The 16,068-nt window shown below is 54.1% G+C and overlaps 2 protein-coding genes across 7 annotated transcripts in view; one reads left to right on the plus strand and one right to left on the minus strand.

The window, feature by feature from the left end:
- Positions 1-10,708, minus strand: part of CLSTN3 (calsyntenin 3) — a 32,079-nt gene extending 21,371 nt beyond the window's left edge. For 2 of the 5 annotated variants that reach the window (XM_027967919.2, XM_060414247.1), the window contains exons 1-8: positions 8,818-9,139; positions 6,337-6,459; positions 5,705-5,900; positions 4,066-4,274; positions 3,660-3,809; positions 3,006-3,191; positions 1,581-1,862; positions 675-787 (exon numbers count right to left, since the gene is read on the minus strand). In XM_027967919.2, the coding sequence (XP_027823720.2) occupies positions 675-787; positions 1,581-1,862; positions 3,006-3,191; positions 3,660-3,809; positions 4,066-4,274; positions 5,705-5,900; positions 6,337-6,459; positions 8,818-8,881 (1,323 nt within the window). In that variant the 5' untranslated portion in view covers positions 8,882-9,139. Of the gene's footprint in view, positions 1-674; positions 788-1,580; positions 1,863-3,005; positions 3,192-3,659; positions 3,810-4,065; positions 4,275-5,704; positions 5,901-6,336; positions 6,460-8,817; positions 9,140-10,123; positions 10,410-10,538 lie in introns of those variants that run through there. The other 3 variants (XM_042247621.2, XM_042247619.2, XM_042247620.2) reach the window with 3 other exon arrangements.
- Positions 10,169-15,444, plus strand: RBP5 (retinol binding protein 5). Of its 2 annotated transcripts, XM_012175482.3 has the most exons (5): positions 10,169-10,389; positions 10,886-10,966; positions 11,245-11,423; positions 14,519-14,620; positions 15,076-15,444. In XM_012175482.3, exons 2-5 carry the CDS (start codon positions 10,894-10,896, stop codon positions 15,127-15,129), a joined length of 408 nt encoding a protein of 135 aa, XP_012030872.1. In that variant the 5' UTR covers positions 10,169-10,389; positions 10,886-10,893; the 3' UTR covers positions 15,130-15,444. The 2 variants fall into 2 exon arrangements, with proteins under 2 accessions (XP_012030872.1, XP_027823721.1); XM_027967920.3 differs by lacking the exon at positions 10,169-10,389 and having other exon boundaries at positions 10,762-10,966.
- The last annotated feature ends 624 nt before the right edge of the window (positions 15,445-16,068 follow it).

Consider the following 16,068-nt stretch of genomic DNA (forward strand, 5'->3'; position numbering starts at 1 on the left):
CTTTTTTTGCTCATTTTATTTATCCTTCATAATCATGAATAATAGTGAGGATTTATATACATATATGTGTTCAGTCGTTCAGTTGTGTCTGACTCTTTGTGGTCCCATGGACTGTAGCCTGCCAGGCTCCTCTGCCCATGGAATTTTCCAGGCAAGAATATTGGAATGGGTAGCTGTTCCCTTCTCCAGGGGATCTTCCCAAACCAGGGATCAAACCCAGGTATCCTGCATTGCAGGCAGATTCTTTACCATCTGAGCCACCAGGGAAGCCAAAACCCAATCTGTGTACCCTAGGTTACTTATTTCCTTGATTACAACATGCTAACTGCTTGAGAGTTCAGAATCCACACTGCTAAGTTTCCAGATAAGAAAGAGATGAAATAAAACAAGAGGAGATGGATGTTTGGTTGGTTTGGGGCCAGTAGTAATTTGTTCCCTACTTGCTTTTAACCCAGGAGTGCTTTCTGCAGGAGACAAGCCTTCGGAAAAGAGAACCAGAGAATGGAGCTGGGGCGGAAGGCAGGGGGATGTAAGAATAGTCAGGAACTGAAAGTGGAGATTGAAAAAAGGGACACAGGGCAACCCAGAAAATGCCCAGCCCTGCCCTAGGACCTCCTCCCCTGAAAGCAAGTTACACCCACCCAGCTTTCCCATGAGCCTGGCTCCAGCCTCACCTGCTCCAGCTTCCAGAGGAATTTGACTGGCCGGGCACTCTCAAGTAGAGGCCAGTAGAGGAAGGCAATTCTGCAGCCGTGGACAGTCAGTGAGTAGTGAGAGAAGCCATCCTCTGGGGGCAGAGGATGGGGACAGGAGTCAAACACAGCACTGGAGGCAAGAACAGATTCAAAGCGCCAGAAGGGAGGGCTCCCTGGATTCTCTTTATTCCTTTATTCCTTCAGGAGTCTCTCTCTAATTCTTCAGGATCTGTCACTCTCTCTCCAGCTCTCTCTGAGACTCACACACATACACAGAGTCCAGAGTTGGGGTTTTCTCAGGCACTCTGATTGGCTGAGGGGAGACAGCGACCAGCCTGCTCCTACCCAGATCTTTACTGCTCCTTTGGTTAATACAAACTTCATGGGTAGTGATCCTTTTCAGATCAAGAGAAATGAGCTCCAAGAAGAGGCAGAAATGAAAGAGTAAGTCAAGGCTGAGCCCCTTGGAGAGGGACACCCTCCTGCCATAGAGGGAAGGGGGTCCTGGAGGCTGGAGCTCACGAGCCCTTACAGGAGGAGGCCAGGGTGGTGGTGGAAGGGAAAGAACAGGGCACAGCATTACTCAGCCTCTTCCATTCTGATCGGGGGCTTTACAGGGAGCAGACTGGGGGGGGGTAGTCTACTACACAGGGGATGCAAGGCAATCGGGCAGCTACAAATAAGAAGGGCAGTGAGCAGTCCCATCACGCAGAGAGCAGTAGGATCTCAGCTCGTCCTGCTTGGACTGTGAAACCCAGCACTGCTATCTTACATACGAAGGGAGAGAGAAATGACCCTCCCACGACCACCGACTGGACAGTGACAGAGGCCGGACACGAAGCCAGTCCTCTCCACACTTAGACAGGTGCCCCGAGGAAGGCTCACCGTTCTGGACGGTGTTACACACGATGGTTTCCTCTTCCTTCTTGCCCTTGTTGGGAGTGACACCGTGCTTCATCCAGAAGGACAGGGTAAAGTGGTCACTGAGGCTGTCCGGGGGCCCGGAGCCCAGCCCCGCAGCGCCCCCCAGGGGCACCTGCACCGCCTGGGTGCCGTTGAACCAGTAGATGAGGCTGCTGTCCTGGCTGTAGTGCACCGAGAGGCCCGCCGTCCAGTTGGCATTGGGGCCGGGCATGGGCAGCAGATCCACCTCCCCGGGGGCCGCACCTGCAGGAGCCCCAGAGGCACAGGCGTTGGAGCCGAGAGGGGGCAGATGGGGGACGGGATGCAGGCAGGAAAAGACCCCCTACAGCTACTGTCACCACCTCCTCTGGCCTCTCAGAGACGAGAAAGGAAGGGCTAGGAATAGCTCTCCAGTGACCTCAGCTCCTCCAGCTCTTCATCGCTCCCTGCCATTGTTCCGTATTTTATCTGGTGATTTTCTTGGGCCATAATCATGCATCTTTGCCAACCACATGTTTATGTGCTCTTTGGGCCACAAGAGAAAACCACATGCCACAACCCCCATAGATATAGACGTCTCTGCGTGCTATGCTAAGTCGCTTCAGTCATATCCAACTCTTTGCAACCCCATGGACTGCAGCCCACCAGGCTCCTCTGTGCGTGGGATTCTCCAGGCAAGAATACTAGAGGTGGTTGCCATGCCCTCCTCCAGGGGATCTTCCCCACCCAGGGATCGAAACTGAGTCTCTTTTATGTCTCCTGCTTTGGCAGGTGGGCTCTTTACCACTAGCGCTCCCTGTGAAGCTCTGATATATATACATCTATGGATGGGCTTCCCTAATAGCTCAGTTGGTAAAGAATCCGCCTGCAGTGCAGGACACCCCAGTTTGATTTCTGGGTCAGGAAGATCTACTGGAGAAGGGATAGGCTACCCACTCCAGTATGCTTGGGCTTCCCTTGTGGCTCAGCTGGTAAAGAATCCGCCTGCCATGCAGGAGACCTGGGTTCAATCCCTGGGTTGGGAAGATCCCCTGGAGAAGGGAAAGGTTACCCACTCCAGTATTCTGGCCTGGAGAATTCCATGGACGGTAAAGTCCATGGGGTCGCACAGAGCTGGACACAATTGAGCGACTTTCACTCCACTTATGGATGGGCAAGGAAGATGTAAAGTAGGTTCTTTTTGTTTTTGGTGGCACAGCATGGCCTGCAAGATCTTAGTTCCCCAACCAGGGATTGAACCTGCGCCCTCTGCAATGAAAAGCATGTAGCCGTAACCACGGCACTGCTAGGGAAGTCCCAAGACAGATTTCTAAGAGAGGTAGAGGAGGGTCAGGAAAAGGCTGGGGGAATGGGCGATGGGCACAGGCAGGGAGGATGGGGGGAGGGCCACAAAGGGATCACACCCACCGCAGAGTTTCCGCAGTGCACGCTCTGAGTAGTTGTCACGGTCACAGCCCTTGGCCACATGGCTGGTCTGCAGTTCTATGGTGGCCTGAATGTTCCAGAGAGGTTCATCACAGGTCTCCAGGCGGATACCAGGGAACAGAGCCAAGCTCCCGGCGCCTGGTGCATATTCAATCCTTTTGTTCCAGCCTGCAGGGGTGAGAGGGAGCAGGCAGTGGAGCAGAGCCGGTTAAGGCAGCCCCTCCTAACCATTCTGCTGATGGCCTTGGGTTCCTAAGAAAATGGCCAGCCAGGGGAGACAGCTACAAGTCCGCCCCCTCAAATGCTGTCGTTCAGTTGCTTAGTCGTGTCCACCCCCATGGACTGTATAGCACACCAAGCTTCCCTGTCCCTCACCATCCCCTGGAGTTTGCCCAAGTTCATATCCATTGAATGAATGATGCCATCCAACTGTCTCATCCTCTGTCATCCCCTCCTCCTCCTGCCCTCAATCTTTCCCAGCATCAGGGTCTTTTCCAATAAGTCAACTCTTCACATCAGGTGGCCCCCCAAATATCCCTCCCCAGCTCCTAGCCTGGCCCCTGTGGTTGTCAGAAGGGAGGAAGAGGGAGACCAAGGTGAAGGATGGATCATGGGCCCCAAAGCGTAGCTCCTCACCTTGCCAGCTGGGTTTACAGGTGGGCTTCACCTGGATCTCCACCTCAGCATCGTCCGCCGCCCGCTTCTTCCCGCAGTCATAAGCCGTCACCGTGAACTTGTAGAGCTTCTCACCACTGTACTGTAGCTTCTCTGTGTTCTCAATGTTCCCTGGGGTGGGGGACAGAGAGGGTCAAGGGCACTAGAGGAAGTCCGGGGGAGGACTCAGGAGCTAACTTTAGGGCAGGTGAATTAGGCAGCATGAAGCAGGCAGGAAGGAATCTGGGGAAAGAAGTTCCATACCTGGGAAGTAGGGTGAGGAATAAGGAGGTGAGGGGCAGAACAAGTGGAGGGCTCAGCCCTGGGGCATCACGAGGGATGTGGGCACCCAGGGCTGAGCAGCTGGGGTGGCAGGGGCTGGACTCACCGTCATTGTCGATGAGGAAGGGGGTGTTGGGCGTGAGGATCTCGTAATAGCAGATCTGGCTGTACTGGGGAGAGCAGTCACCGTCGATGGCCTCCACCCGAAGGATGCGGTCATACAGCTTCCCCTCGGTCACTGCCGCCCGGTATAGGCGCTCCACAAACACCGGGGCAAACTCATTCACGTCGTTGACCCGCACATGTACAGTGGCCCTGGAGGCACCAGAGCAGGAAGAGAAGGAAGAGTCAGCCCCCAATGGGAGTCCACACCGGAAGCCAAGGAGATGGAACCAGGGTGACCCAGAACCTGGTCACGTTCATCCGTCCCCCATTCAGGGGTACCAGGTACCACTAAGGGAGAGGAACCTCAGGAGAAAGGGTGACTGATGTACAGGGTAAGAATGACCCTGGGGGCCATCAGTGGCTGGTTTTGATGACTCCTGTACAGAATATTAAAGGATAGGATGGCAAGATGCATGAGACAGGATTCTGAATCCGGCAGGTTGTTTTTTCACAAAGTCAAGTCCAATCAAGGCAGATACAGAGTAAAAGCCAAAATAAAACTAACCATATTCAGGGAAGTGGCTTCCTCAGTGGCTAAGCAGTAAAGAATCTGCCTGCAATGCAGGAGAAGCAGGAGACACAGATTCAATCCCTAGGTCTGGAAGATCCCCTGGAGAAGGGCAACCCACTCCAATATTCTTGCCTGGAGAACCCCACAGACAGAGGAGCCTGGGGGGCTACAGTCCATGAGGTCGCAGAGTCGGACACAACTGAGCAACTGAACACACACACATATTCAGGGAAGTGGTTTTGTACCAGAGTCTCAAGTCATCTGATGTGTGCAGTGAGCTGTGGCCACTCCCCACTCCGGCCCCCATCGGGCAAGCAGAGAAGGTGGGGGTGGGGCTAAACCCTTCATGCTGAGCCTTGCCCCCAGCCCAGATCCAAGCACCCAAAGCCCAGAGGCAAAGGTCCTATCTTCAAATGGGAAATTGAGTCATCAAGCAAAGCAGTTTATATCCAGCGCCTCGTAGCGGCCCTGGTGTCCTGACCACCCACCTTCCCACCATTCTCAAGTGAGATGTGAGCTGGGGGCAGACAGAGGTAGGAGTCCCGGGTGCCAGCCTCCTTCCTGCCCACACTCACCCACTGCCGTGCACGCGCACAGCGCACGTTCTGTGTGTGAGTGTGGTGCACACAGCGCTGGGCAGTGGGAAGGAATCCGGGGCTGTACTGAGGTGCCATCCTCCTCCTCACTCTCTTAGCATCCTATCTCTGTGCATTGAATCCTTTCCCAACTGGCAGGCACCACGGTGCCTGCTTTTGACACAAACAATCTCCTTTCATCTTCACAGTGACCTGAAGAAGCAGGCATCATCATTGCTCCCTTTTACAGACAAGGAAAAGCAAATCCAGAAAGTCTGAGAAGTTGTCCACGGTCAAAAGAGACGGAGCCCAGACTGGTCCCACTGAGCGTCACCACATGCTCCTGTCCCCCTTGGCTGAAGGCTCCTAAACCCCATGAACAGAGAGGGGAGGGGATAGATCGTCAAGACGGTGAGGACAGAGGGAAGTGAGGGGCCTGGTGGTGGTGGGGGGACCTGCAGCAGAGGGCAAGGGCAGGGGCAGGGTGTCCTCACTTGTGGGACTTCTTGGTGTTGGCCCCGTCCGGGCCTTCGCCGCAGTCGTAGGCCTGGATGGTGAAGGTGTGCTCCTTCTGGGCCTCGCAGTCCACCGGCTCCTTGGCCCGAATCAGCCCTTCTCCTGTCGCCTTGTCCAGGATCACGGCCTCAAAGGGGACCCCAGACCCATGGAGCCGGAAGCCACAGATCTCACCTGGCCGGGGGGCAGGGGGGTGTGGGGGGGCAAGGATGAGGTTCCTGCTCCACTTCCAGGGTCTCCTTCCATCTCTCGCCGACCTCCCCTCAGGCCCCCACTTCACCTCTCCTCCCAGACCCAGTCCTTTTTCTTGCACGTGGAAAAGCATTAATTATCGAACATTCACTCCAACCCCAGGTTCCCTGAGCAACAACCTCTGAGAGTTGGCAAAATCTGGATGTGTTAACCCCTGCCTGCCCACATCCTCCTCTGACTCCCTTCACTGTGCCACTGCTCTTCACCATCACCCGGTTCCCTCCTGGAGCCTCCTTCTTCCACTTTGCCCAAGGCCTCACTGCTCTCCTTCCCAGGACCTACCCCTCCTCCCTTGCCCCTGCCCTCCCACCCACTTCTCTCTGTCCCACCCACCCTGCCCTGCCCCAGCCCCACTTACCTGCATAGCGCAAGGGAGCATCCTTGTCCAAGGCAAAGAGCGGTGGGTTCAGCAGAACCGTGTTGTCATTCTCCATGACGATGCCTTGGTATTCTGCCTCAATCCATGGCTTGTGCTTGTTGGCTGACCCCACCCCCAGGGAGAGCAGAGGAAGCACCTGTGAGCTGGCCCTCCACAGCCTCACAACCCTTGTTGACCTAGACAGCACACTCCAGGCTCACCACCCTCTTCAGCCCCTGCAGAAGCGCCCGCAGGGGTAAGGGCTGAGGGCAAGAAATCAGCCATGAAAGGAGTCAGAGGTCACTGGATAGACAGTTTCCATGGCAACAGCCTGCCCTGTGGGGAGGAAGAGGTCCTGCCATCTCCCCTGGGAAACCTGGTCAGAGGATGGAGACTTTTCTTGGGCATTTCAAGTGCTGGAGTGTGGACGCTGGGCCTCCAGGGAGCAGCAATGGGCCATTAGAAGGCCCTGGGAAAGGGAAGGGATAGATTAAGGGCAGAGTGGAGATTAGGAAAAGAAGACTAGACGTTTCCTGAGGTCCTGGTTGTTGGTCCTCTCCACCACGACCACCACCCCATTTTGGTCCTGTTCCCTTCTCTTCCTGGCTAAGCCCCATCCTAAGGACATTCTTCCAGAGGAGAGGAAAGAGGAGAGAAGGGAGAAGGGAAATATATAGGACAGAGGGAGGGGGACAGAGAGGGGCAGGGATGGAGCAGAGGAATCAATGCCAAACGACGGGGCCCAGCAGAGCTGGCATCCTCAGGGATTATCGAACTGGCCTAGAAACTCGACAAATCCCCTCCCTGCTCCTCGCCCTCACACCCAAAAGAACACACTCATAATCATAACCAGCTGACTCCTATGTCCCCCAGAAGGCCACCAAACCCCACATGCCCTGAACCCCCTTCTTATAGAGTCATGGCTGAGTCCTAATTCTCGCCTGTCCCACCCCTGTTCCCTTCAACCACCGGCCAATCCACGACAGGAGTGCAACCCACTCAGCCTCCATGTCTCCTCAACCACTACCAGACTCAACTCAGACCCATCTCCTCCCAGGACCAAGTGCCCCCTGCGGGGCTCTGGGGAAGGCTCAGTGGGCTCCATCCCCCTCTACATCACCCCCAACCCCAACTTCCACTGCCTGCTCTATAGAATCCCATCAAGCCAAAGCACCAGGCTCCCAAAGCACGCCCACAAGGGCCCATCATTGAGACCTGAAGACTTATCATCAGAGAGAAACTGAATCACCCAAAGGACACTCATCCCCAGCTTGTCATGGTGAGTGAGAAATCCCGAGTTCCATTCTTTCCTCCAGTGACACCCCCAAAGCCTTCTGGTATCTGGTATGCCTGCCCCTTCCTCTCTGAGGACCACCACAACCCCCTTCCCTAGGGGCAGAGGAGAAAGCCACAGATGGTGCCTAGAAGGCAGCACAGGATGTGTCGGGAGGCTAAGAAGCCCACTGAGGTCAGAGACTGAGCTGAAGGTGGAGAGGCTGCACACAGCTCACCACTGCCCCTCGCCCTGCCCTCTCTCCCTGGGTCTCCCCGCTTCCTTCCTCTTGGCCCGACTCTCTCCTTGTGTCCATCTCCTCTCACCGACTCCTGGACTCCCTGCCTCCTCCCTCCTGAGCTCTTCCCCTCACCCTCTCCTCACCTGTTCTTCCTGATTTCTCTCCCTCTCCTTTGCCTCCACCTTGACCCTGGTCCAGCCGCTGCTCATCCCCTCCCACACTTCACCTCCCTTCTCCTTCTCCCTTCCCCTCTCCCCACTCATTAGCACCCCGACACACACACACACACCTCTGCCCTTTCCTGCTGTCTTCACCTACCTAAACCCTTGGCCCTCATCCGCTCCCTCTCTCCTGGCCCCTCTAACAGCCTCACCCAGCTAAATTTATCAGCCGTCTGCCAGAGAGGGCAGCTCTGGTAACCCCCAGCCCAGCCGTGTATGCAGGCGGAAGGGGATGGATGCAGAGGAACACGCCAACACATACGTGCTCCGAATTGCTGAACTATGGGAACAGTTCCTCCCCGGGATGAGATGGAGAGGGACCAGATGGATGTGGCCACACACCCTCAGCGCCGACACACCCCGTGAAACGGGGACCCGCCCAGAGAGGTCCATCACCCCCCTCAGGGACAGGTCCTTCTGAGACCCGAGATCGCTCCAGCAGGGAGCAATGGTGAGGGGGGTGGGGTGGAGGGGAAGATACAGACCCCAGGATGGGAATGGGGACCAACCTGGGAGCAACAGAAGCACATGGGTAGAGACGGACCAGAGAGGAGGGACCAGAGAGAGGTTCTGGGGATGCCAGCGAGAAGAGAAGGGGACAGGTCTGAGAAAATGGATGGAAAGGGGGATGGTGCGAAGAACCACCTGTCGTGTTCCAGGGAGCCTTAAAGGGCTCCTGCCCGCCTGGACCCCCACATCTCGGGGCCTGAGACCCCCTCCCTCTGTGCCCCCACCCCCACACTCACCTTTGTTACAGGAGCTGGAGGGGAGCAGGGAGGCCACCAAGAGGGGAAACAGCAGCGGGGTCATGGCGTGGTGTAGGCAGGGCAGGGCCCCGATTGCTCGCCCCCAGAGCCTGGAGCCCTGCTTGTTCCACCTTGGGCAAGGGATGCAGGGGCTCTCCGAAGAGGGGAGGGGAGAGGGCAGAGAGCAGGGCAGAGACGGAAAGGAGCCTGCCGCCCACCCTAGTCCATACGGCAGACCCGGGCAGACCCCAACCTGGGCGGCTGAGCAGGGGGAACCGGCAGTGGCTGCTGCTCCTTCGTTCTGGAGCCGGGCGTCCTCACTCTCTCTCTCTCATTCCCACCCCATCCCCGCTACTGCAGGATGACGTCAGCACGGCCAGGCGCGGATTGATGGGGCCGCTGGCCAATCGGGTGGCTGGGGGGGCCAGGTGCTGCAGGGCGGGAGGGAGCCAATGGGACTGGGGAGCAGGGGCGGGAGGGTGTGTTAGGGCTTTTTCCCCTGACTGCAATTTGGGGGAGCAAGGGAACTGCGGGGGCTGGGGAGGAAGCTGGAAAGCCGTAGAGGAGGTGGGGAAAAAGAGGGACAGGGAGAGGATCGCGCAGCTAGAAGCCCGGGGGTGGGAAGAGGAGACGTCAAACGGAGATGTGAGGGAGGCGAGGAGGGACAAGTATCCACGTCACCCCACCACCACCACCACCCCACCAACAACTCTGCGTTAACCTCTTTTCACAGCCCATTCCGTCAGCAGGACCCTGCTGGGTGCCTCCCGGGAACCGCCAAGTAAAACCCACAACCTGAGCCCCAGAGATGCTAGCCTTTCAGGTCCCAGCCCCGAGTTTCTGAGAAAGCCAAGGGGTGGTCAGCAAGTCGGTGGACCGAGCTCTGGGACCCGAGGAAAAGCGAGATGTCTGTGCCCCACCCACCCCCACGCATCTGTCGGGACAGTTCACCACCAGGTGGAATTTTTTCCTGCTGTCTACCCTGCTGCCTCCCTCTCCCCAAATTTCTCATCTTAAGCCATGTTGACCCAAACCAGCCTAGTTGGTTCAGAAGCCAGAAAAGTTGGTAGGTCTGAGAGACAGAGAAGAGTGAGGTGTAGTGTGGTGGGGAGGGGGGAGGGTAGGGCTGGAGCACACCACCTCCACCTCCAAGGGAATACATCTGGGAAGCATGGACTGTGCAGGGGCTGGGGATGAGGGTAGCTGATGGTGCCATCCACGACTCCAGAGGGAGAGGGGAAATCCCTGGGTCCCAAGCCAAAGAGTGTAGAATTCTCCAGAACAGCCAGCCAAACTCCTCCCTCACCTTCTGCTCCAGACTTTGAACTCAGCAACTCAGACAGCCCCCTCTGCAGTTTTTCTGCTTCCCTCCTCACGGTCCTGCAGGACAGGGTCCTGAACTCCAGCGTCGTGGCCCCAGCTCAGCAGAGCTGTGTGACGAAGCTGTGGGGGCCAGCGCTGGAGGATTTTCTTCACTGGGACTCCTGGCCAGCTGGCTGTCTTCACTTCTTTCCCCACCCCTTCTTCCCCTTCATACCTTTTGGGATCCCTGAGCCAGCCCCAGGATCTCAGGTGAGATATTGTTAGAACTCATCCTTGGGTGAGTCCAAAAGGTCCCTCCCTGTCATCCAGTAAGGTCGCCTCCCTCCCCAGGGAGTCTGCCCCCGGGGCCTCGGATAGTTTCCAAGCCTTCCACACTTGGGCTGGAAGCCAGAACTGACCTTCAAGTGTTGCCTGACTGACAGCCCCCAGTCCTGGTCCAGGTTCCTTCCTCAGGAAAAGCCGAGGTCAGGCACAGCCTTGCCAAGTCCCCTGCCCCTCTCTGGGGCTGCGGACACCAGCCTCACGCTCATCGTGGGGGAAGCGGGGAGAAAGTCTGACAGGAACTCTTATTGCAGCAGGGCCCCCAGCGCTATAAAAACCCTGGCAGCTAGGACCTTACACAGGCAGCCTCAGCGTGTGCAGAGCCTGGCTGGGAGACTCCCAGCCCCACCTGTCAGACGACACTCCCTTCATCCTCCCCCAGTCTCTTACATTCTCCTGAAATCTTGACTTCCTCCTTGGCCAGCCTGGACCATGCCTCCCAACCTCACCGGCTACTACCAGTTTGTCTCCCAGAAGAACCTGGAGGACTACCTGCAAGCTCTGAGTAATGGCCTCACCCCTCTCAACCCTTTCACTCCCCTCTTCCCCTCCCTCTTCCTCTCCCTCTTCCTGCCTCCAGTCCATTGAGGAAGGGGTGATGCTGGGGTCTGGACATCATAGACAGGCTGGGGGTAGGGGGCATTGCTAGGAGAGAGTAAATCCACAGTCCCAGACCCGGGCAAGAGGATGCTCCCAGTCCTGGGCTGCTGATGCAGGTGGGGAAGCCCCCGGTCCGCTAAAAGGACGCTCGCTCAGACCCTTGCTCAGAGATGGTCCCCACAGATATCAACATGGCTCTGCGGAAGATCGCCCTGCTGCTCAAGCCTGACAAGGAGATTGACCAGCAGGGCAACCACATGACGGTGAAGACCCTCAGCACCTTCCGGAACTACATTCTGAAATTCGAGGTGGGAGTGGAGTTTGAGGAGGACCTGAGGATCGTGGATGGACGCAAATGCCAGGTGTCTTTTCTCAGGCCTGTAGGAAGGGGCTGTGGATGGGCATGGGGGCTCTTAACAACTGGGGATGAAATAAAATGACCTGTGGCAGCAAGAAGAAACGATGACCACAGCAGCCTGCCCTGGGATAACAGACTGCTGATGTCACCCACCCACCCCCGACTCTCCAGCGTCTCCTCTGCCCACTCTGAGCACCAGCCAAAAGGGCAACAGGAACAGGTGACCCTCAGGCCAATGAGCAAGCCTGTGCTCACCCTCTAGCCTGTGGCCCTGTGGACACCACAGTCCCTTCTCTCAACGTCTGTAACTCCGCTCCTGTGCAGTCCTTTCTGCTTCTTTCGTGTTCCTTTTGACCTCCTCTGCAGACCCTAGTTCCCCTATTAATCCCTTAAACTGAGATTTTCCCCTAGTATCTTTTTTTTTAATTAGAGGATAATTACTTTACAATATTGTGATGGTTTTTGCCATACATCAACATGAATCGACATTAGGTAAACATATGTCTCCTCCCTCCTGAGCCCCTCTCCCACCTCCCTCACCATCCCGCCCCTTTAGATTGTCACAGAGCACTTGCTTTGGGTTCCCTTCATCACACACCAAACTCCCACTGGCTGTCTGTTTTACTTATGGCAATATATATATTTCAATGCTAGTCTCTCAAATCATCCTACCGTCTCCTTCCCCCACTGTGTCCAAAATGTCTGTGTCTCCTTTGCTGCCTTGCAAGCAGGATCATCAGTACTATCTTTCTAGGTTCTCTATATATGCATGAATATGCAATATTGTCTTTCTCTTTCTGACTTACTTGACTCTGTGTAACAAGTTCTAGGTTCATCCACCTCATTAGAACTGACTCAGATGTGTTCCTTTTTATAGTGGAGTAATATCCCACTGTGTATATGTACCACAACTTCCTTATCCATTCATCTGTTGATGGCCATCTAGGTTTCTTCTGTTTTCTAGCTATTGCAAATAGTGCTGCAATCCCCTAGCATCTTGTCTTGACTTTCTCCCTCTTGTCTAGGTACTATCCATGGGCTAAAGCATATACACCCGTGTGTTCAATGAAATCTACAAACTGCTCTAGACACAAACTCTCACTCTCACTCAGAGGTGCCACCTGAGCTCCAGGGCCAAGTTTCAACTGCCTGCAAAATGTTTCCATCTGCATGCCCCAAGGTCAAACCCAAAGTCATTATCTTCCTACACAGACCTCTTCCTGCCTTTATATTTACTGTCTCCATCAATGGCAACAACCAGCGGGAACAAAGCCTGGGAGTCACAGTTATTGCCTTATGTTCCCTTACCTCTGTGTTCCCAACACATGTGTGTATACACACACACACACACGTATGCACATGTGCACCACATGTGATTAGTCAAGAAGCCTTTATAACTGCTCTGCGCTGTCCAATATGGCAGCTACTAACCATATATAGGTATTTGAAATGTAACTGGTCCAAATTTGACATGTGCTATCGGTATGAAATACACACTGGATTTTTAAGACAATACCAAACAAGAGTGTAAGACACCTCAGAAATTGTATATTGATTACATGCTGAAATATTATAATATTTTAGGTTGAAATATATATAATATAATATTACATATGATAAATTATAATATTTTAGGTTGAATAAAATATAATACTAAAATTAATTTCACCTGTTTCTTTTTGCTTTTCTAATGTGGCTACTAGAAATTTTTAAAATTATATATGTGGCTAGCGTTTAGGACTCACTACATTTCTATTGAGCATCAGTTGTTTACACGGCTTTCATCTGTTTCTTCCTAGCTTTTCTAACACCACCTTATTTCAGGCCCTCGTTTCTCATCTGGTGCCCCAAATTGGTTCCCATTCTTGACTCTCCTCTAATCCACTCTGCCTACCATAACCACAGTACTTTTAAAATGTTAAAGTGACCATGTCACTCCCTGACTTAAACCCTTTCAGACAACCTGGTATGTTCCAGGTAAGGTCCACACGTTCCGCACAGCATCCAAGGGCCTCCCCACACAAAAAACGCTAGGTTAGAGCCCCCTCACAACTATCTACTCTTCTTCCTTACCTCTGTTTCTTTTCTTGCTAGAAAGTTCCCATCTCCAATCTAATTAACTCCTTTCCTTGAAGACTCAGCTCTTCCCTCTCTGCTCCCATCACCAACAGTCTTGTTGGTATCACAGATATAATACCTACTGACCTCTTCTCTAACCGATCAAGACCCTGAGCTCCTTGGAAATTCCCTGGTGGTCCAGTGGTTAGGACTCAGAGCTTTCACTGCTGAGGGCCTGGGTTCCATCCATCCCTTGTTGGGGAACTAAGATCCTACAAACCATGTGGTATGGCCAAAAAAGAAAAACAAAACAAAAAAAAAAAAGATGCATAAGATTCTGAACTCCTGGTTTGGGTAGGGTCTATCCTATTGGGGTTTCCCAAGTGGCACTAGTGATAAAGAATCCACCTGCCAAAGCAGGAGACACAAGAGATGGGGGTTCGATCCCTGGGTTGGGAAGATCCCCCAGAGTAGGAAATGGCAACCCACTCCAGTAGTCATGCCTGAAAAGTCCCATGGACAGCTAAGCACACACATAGACTATTGGGGTCCAAATAATGCTGCTTGGAATGCCTAGCTCTGGTCCACTCAGCTCTGATTTGGGGAGTTGACCCTTCATTCTCAAGGACATTGCAGCTGCCCTTGAGACTGAGAAAGAGGAGAAAAGAGATTCCCTGGTTGTCTCCCAACCAATCTCACTTCTTTCCCAAAGTCTCCTCCAGGTCAGCCAGAAGTATCACAGGACAAATTCTCCATTCTTCATCACCCCACCTCCAATTTCATCTCCCCCAACCGCGGGATTATCCTGCTTCATCCCCGCTCTACCCAAATGGTCACTGTCACACAGTGTGGGGCCCCTTCCAGTGGCCTTTAGGAGTGGGAGGGGAAGGGAGTTTTGCTGAGTCACTCAGAAGGAAGGGGCTGGAGCAAGACAGCATCTGCTGTGATGCAGGGGGTGGGGCAGCCCAGCAGAGTAAGGCGATGCATTTGGGGTGCCCTGCAACACCCCCCAGTCTTCCTTTATTCCTGCTTTCTCCGTAGACCATAGTCACCTGGGAAGAGGAGCAGCTGGTTTGCGTGCAGAAAGGAGAGGTCCCTAACCGGGGCTGGCGACTCTGGCTGGAGGGACAGATGTTACATCAGGTGAGCGGGGTGCGGACTGGGAGAGGTGATGCATGAGGGTGTGTCTGGGAGGGGGGCCTCCAGCTAGGACCCATTCCCTTGCCCATATCAACTAAGTCTACTACTCCAGCCCGACCCCCACCAAAGAAGGCAAGTAAGGAAGGAACATGGGAGCCCTGGGAAGAGTGGAGAGGGGAAGAAGTCAAGTGGCCACGGTGGGCCCTGGCTGCAGGTCAGATGCGTGTCCATAAATCATGACCGGAGACATGGAGACTTAGCCGCTTCAGCTCCCTGACCAGCTCCCTTCCTTCTTCTGGGGTGGAAAGTTGAGGGTTTGGAAAAAGGATACAGTTCCCCATATATCAAACACTCCAGCTGACGTATCCTGAAGGATTCAGTGGAGGTCAAGAAACTTGAGAAAGGGGAGTGAGAAGTAAGAATCTTCTCTGTCCTGATTATTCCTACTCTGCCCCCAGGAAGTGACAGCACGGGATGCAGTGTGCCAGTGTGTCTTCAGGAAGGTCAAATAGCCGGAGAGCAGCTGAGGGCCGCCCTCCCCTCCTGGACCACATGAGTCCCAGATTCCTCTTGCCTGTGTCCCCTTCAAGTCCCAGATGGTCCCAGGTCAGCAGTCCCTGTCCCAGGCCACTTACCCTGCCTCTGTGTCCCCCCTCCCCCACCCCATGTTAATCTATAACTTGCAGCCCCCAGGCCAAAGTCCTTTCCTTCTCACATTCCACTGCCCAATAGTGACCTCATATCCAGCTCAAGGTCTGGCCTCTTGGATGAGAGAAACACACAAAGGGAAAGGGCCTTTGAGAATAACGGACTTCCACTCTCTTTCATTCATTTGGCCTCTTATTTTCCGTCTAAGAAAGCACTCAGCTTCATGCACTGGAGCATTAGTGGAAACTCCATCCTGGTGGAGCTTTTGAGAAAGTGACTGGACTCTCAAGAATCTAAGCAGGAGCTACTGGAGCTCTTGTCCAGTTCCTTGTCCTTCTTCTTGAGAAATTCCCTGGGCTCAATAGAACCAGGCCCAAGGCATGGCCCCAGCCACACAGAGTTCAACAGACATGTTGACTGACACCTAATGAGCCTTGCCAATCGTATGCTTGCATCCTACATGTTGGGGAAGAGGAATGGGTCAGGGTGAGACCTTTATCTGGTGCCAGGGGAGGCGGAAAGTTTCTAAATAGTGAGGTGGTCTCCATGTCTGCTTTGGGAAGGACAGGCAACAAGAGGGTCAAAAAGGACTGAAAAGGGAAACAGATGAAGGTGTCCACTTAAAAACAGTCACAACCTGAAAGTTCAGAGTTATGTTTTATTTGGTGAGAATTCTTAAGACTTCAGACCCAAAAGACAGCATCTCAAATGACCCTGAGAGAACTGTTGGGGTGTGGGCGTTGTCAGTCAGATTGTGAAGAAGTTTTGCAACAAGGGGCAGGTAATCTGAACATCAAAAGATT

The sequence above is a fragment of the Ovis aries genome, chromosome 3, assembly GCF_016772045.2.
Source record: "Ovis aries strain OAR_USU_Benz2616 breed Rambouillet chromosome 3, ARS-UI_Ramb_v3.0, whole genome shotgun sequence".
Lineage (NCBI taxonomy): Eukaryota > Metazoa > Chordata > Mammalia > Artiodactyla > Bovidae > Ovis > Ovis aries.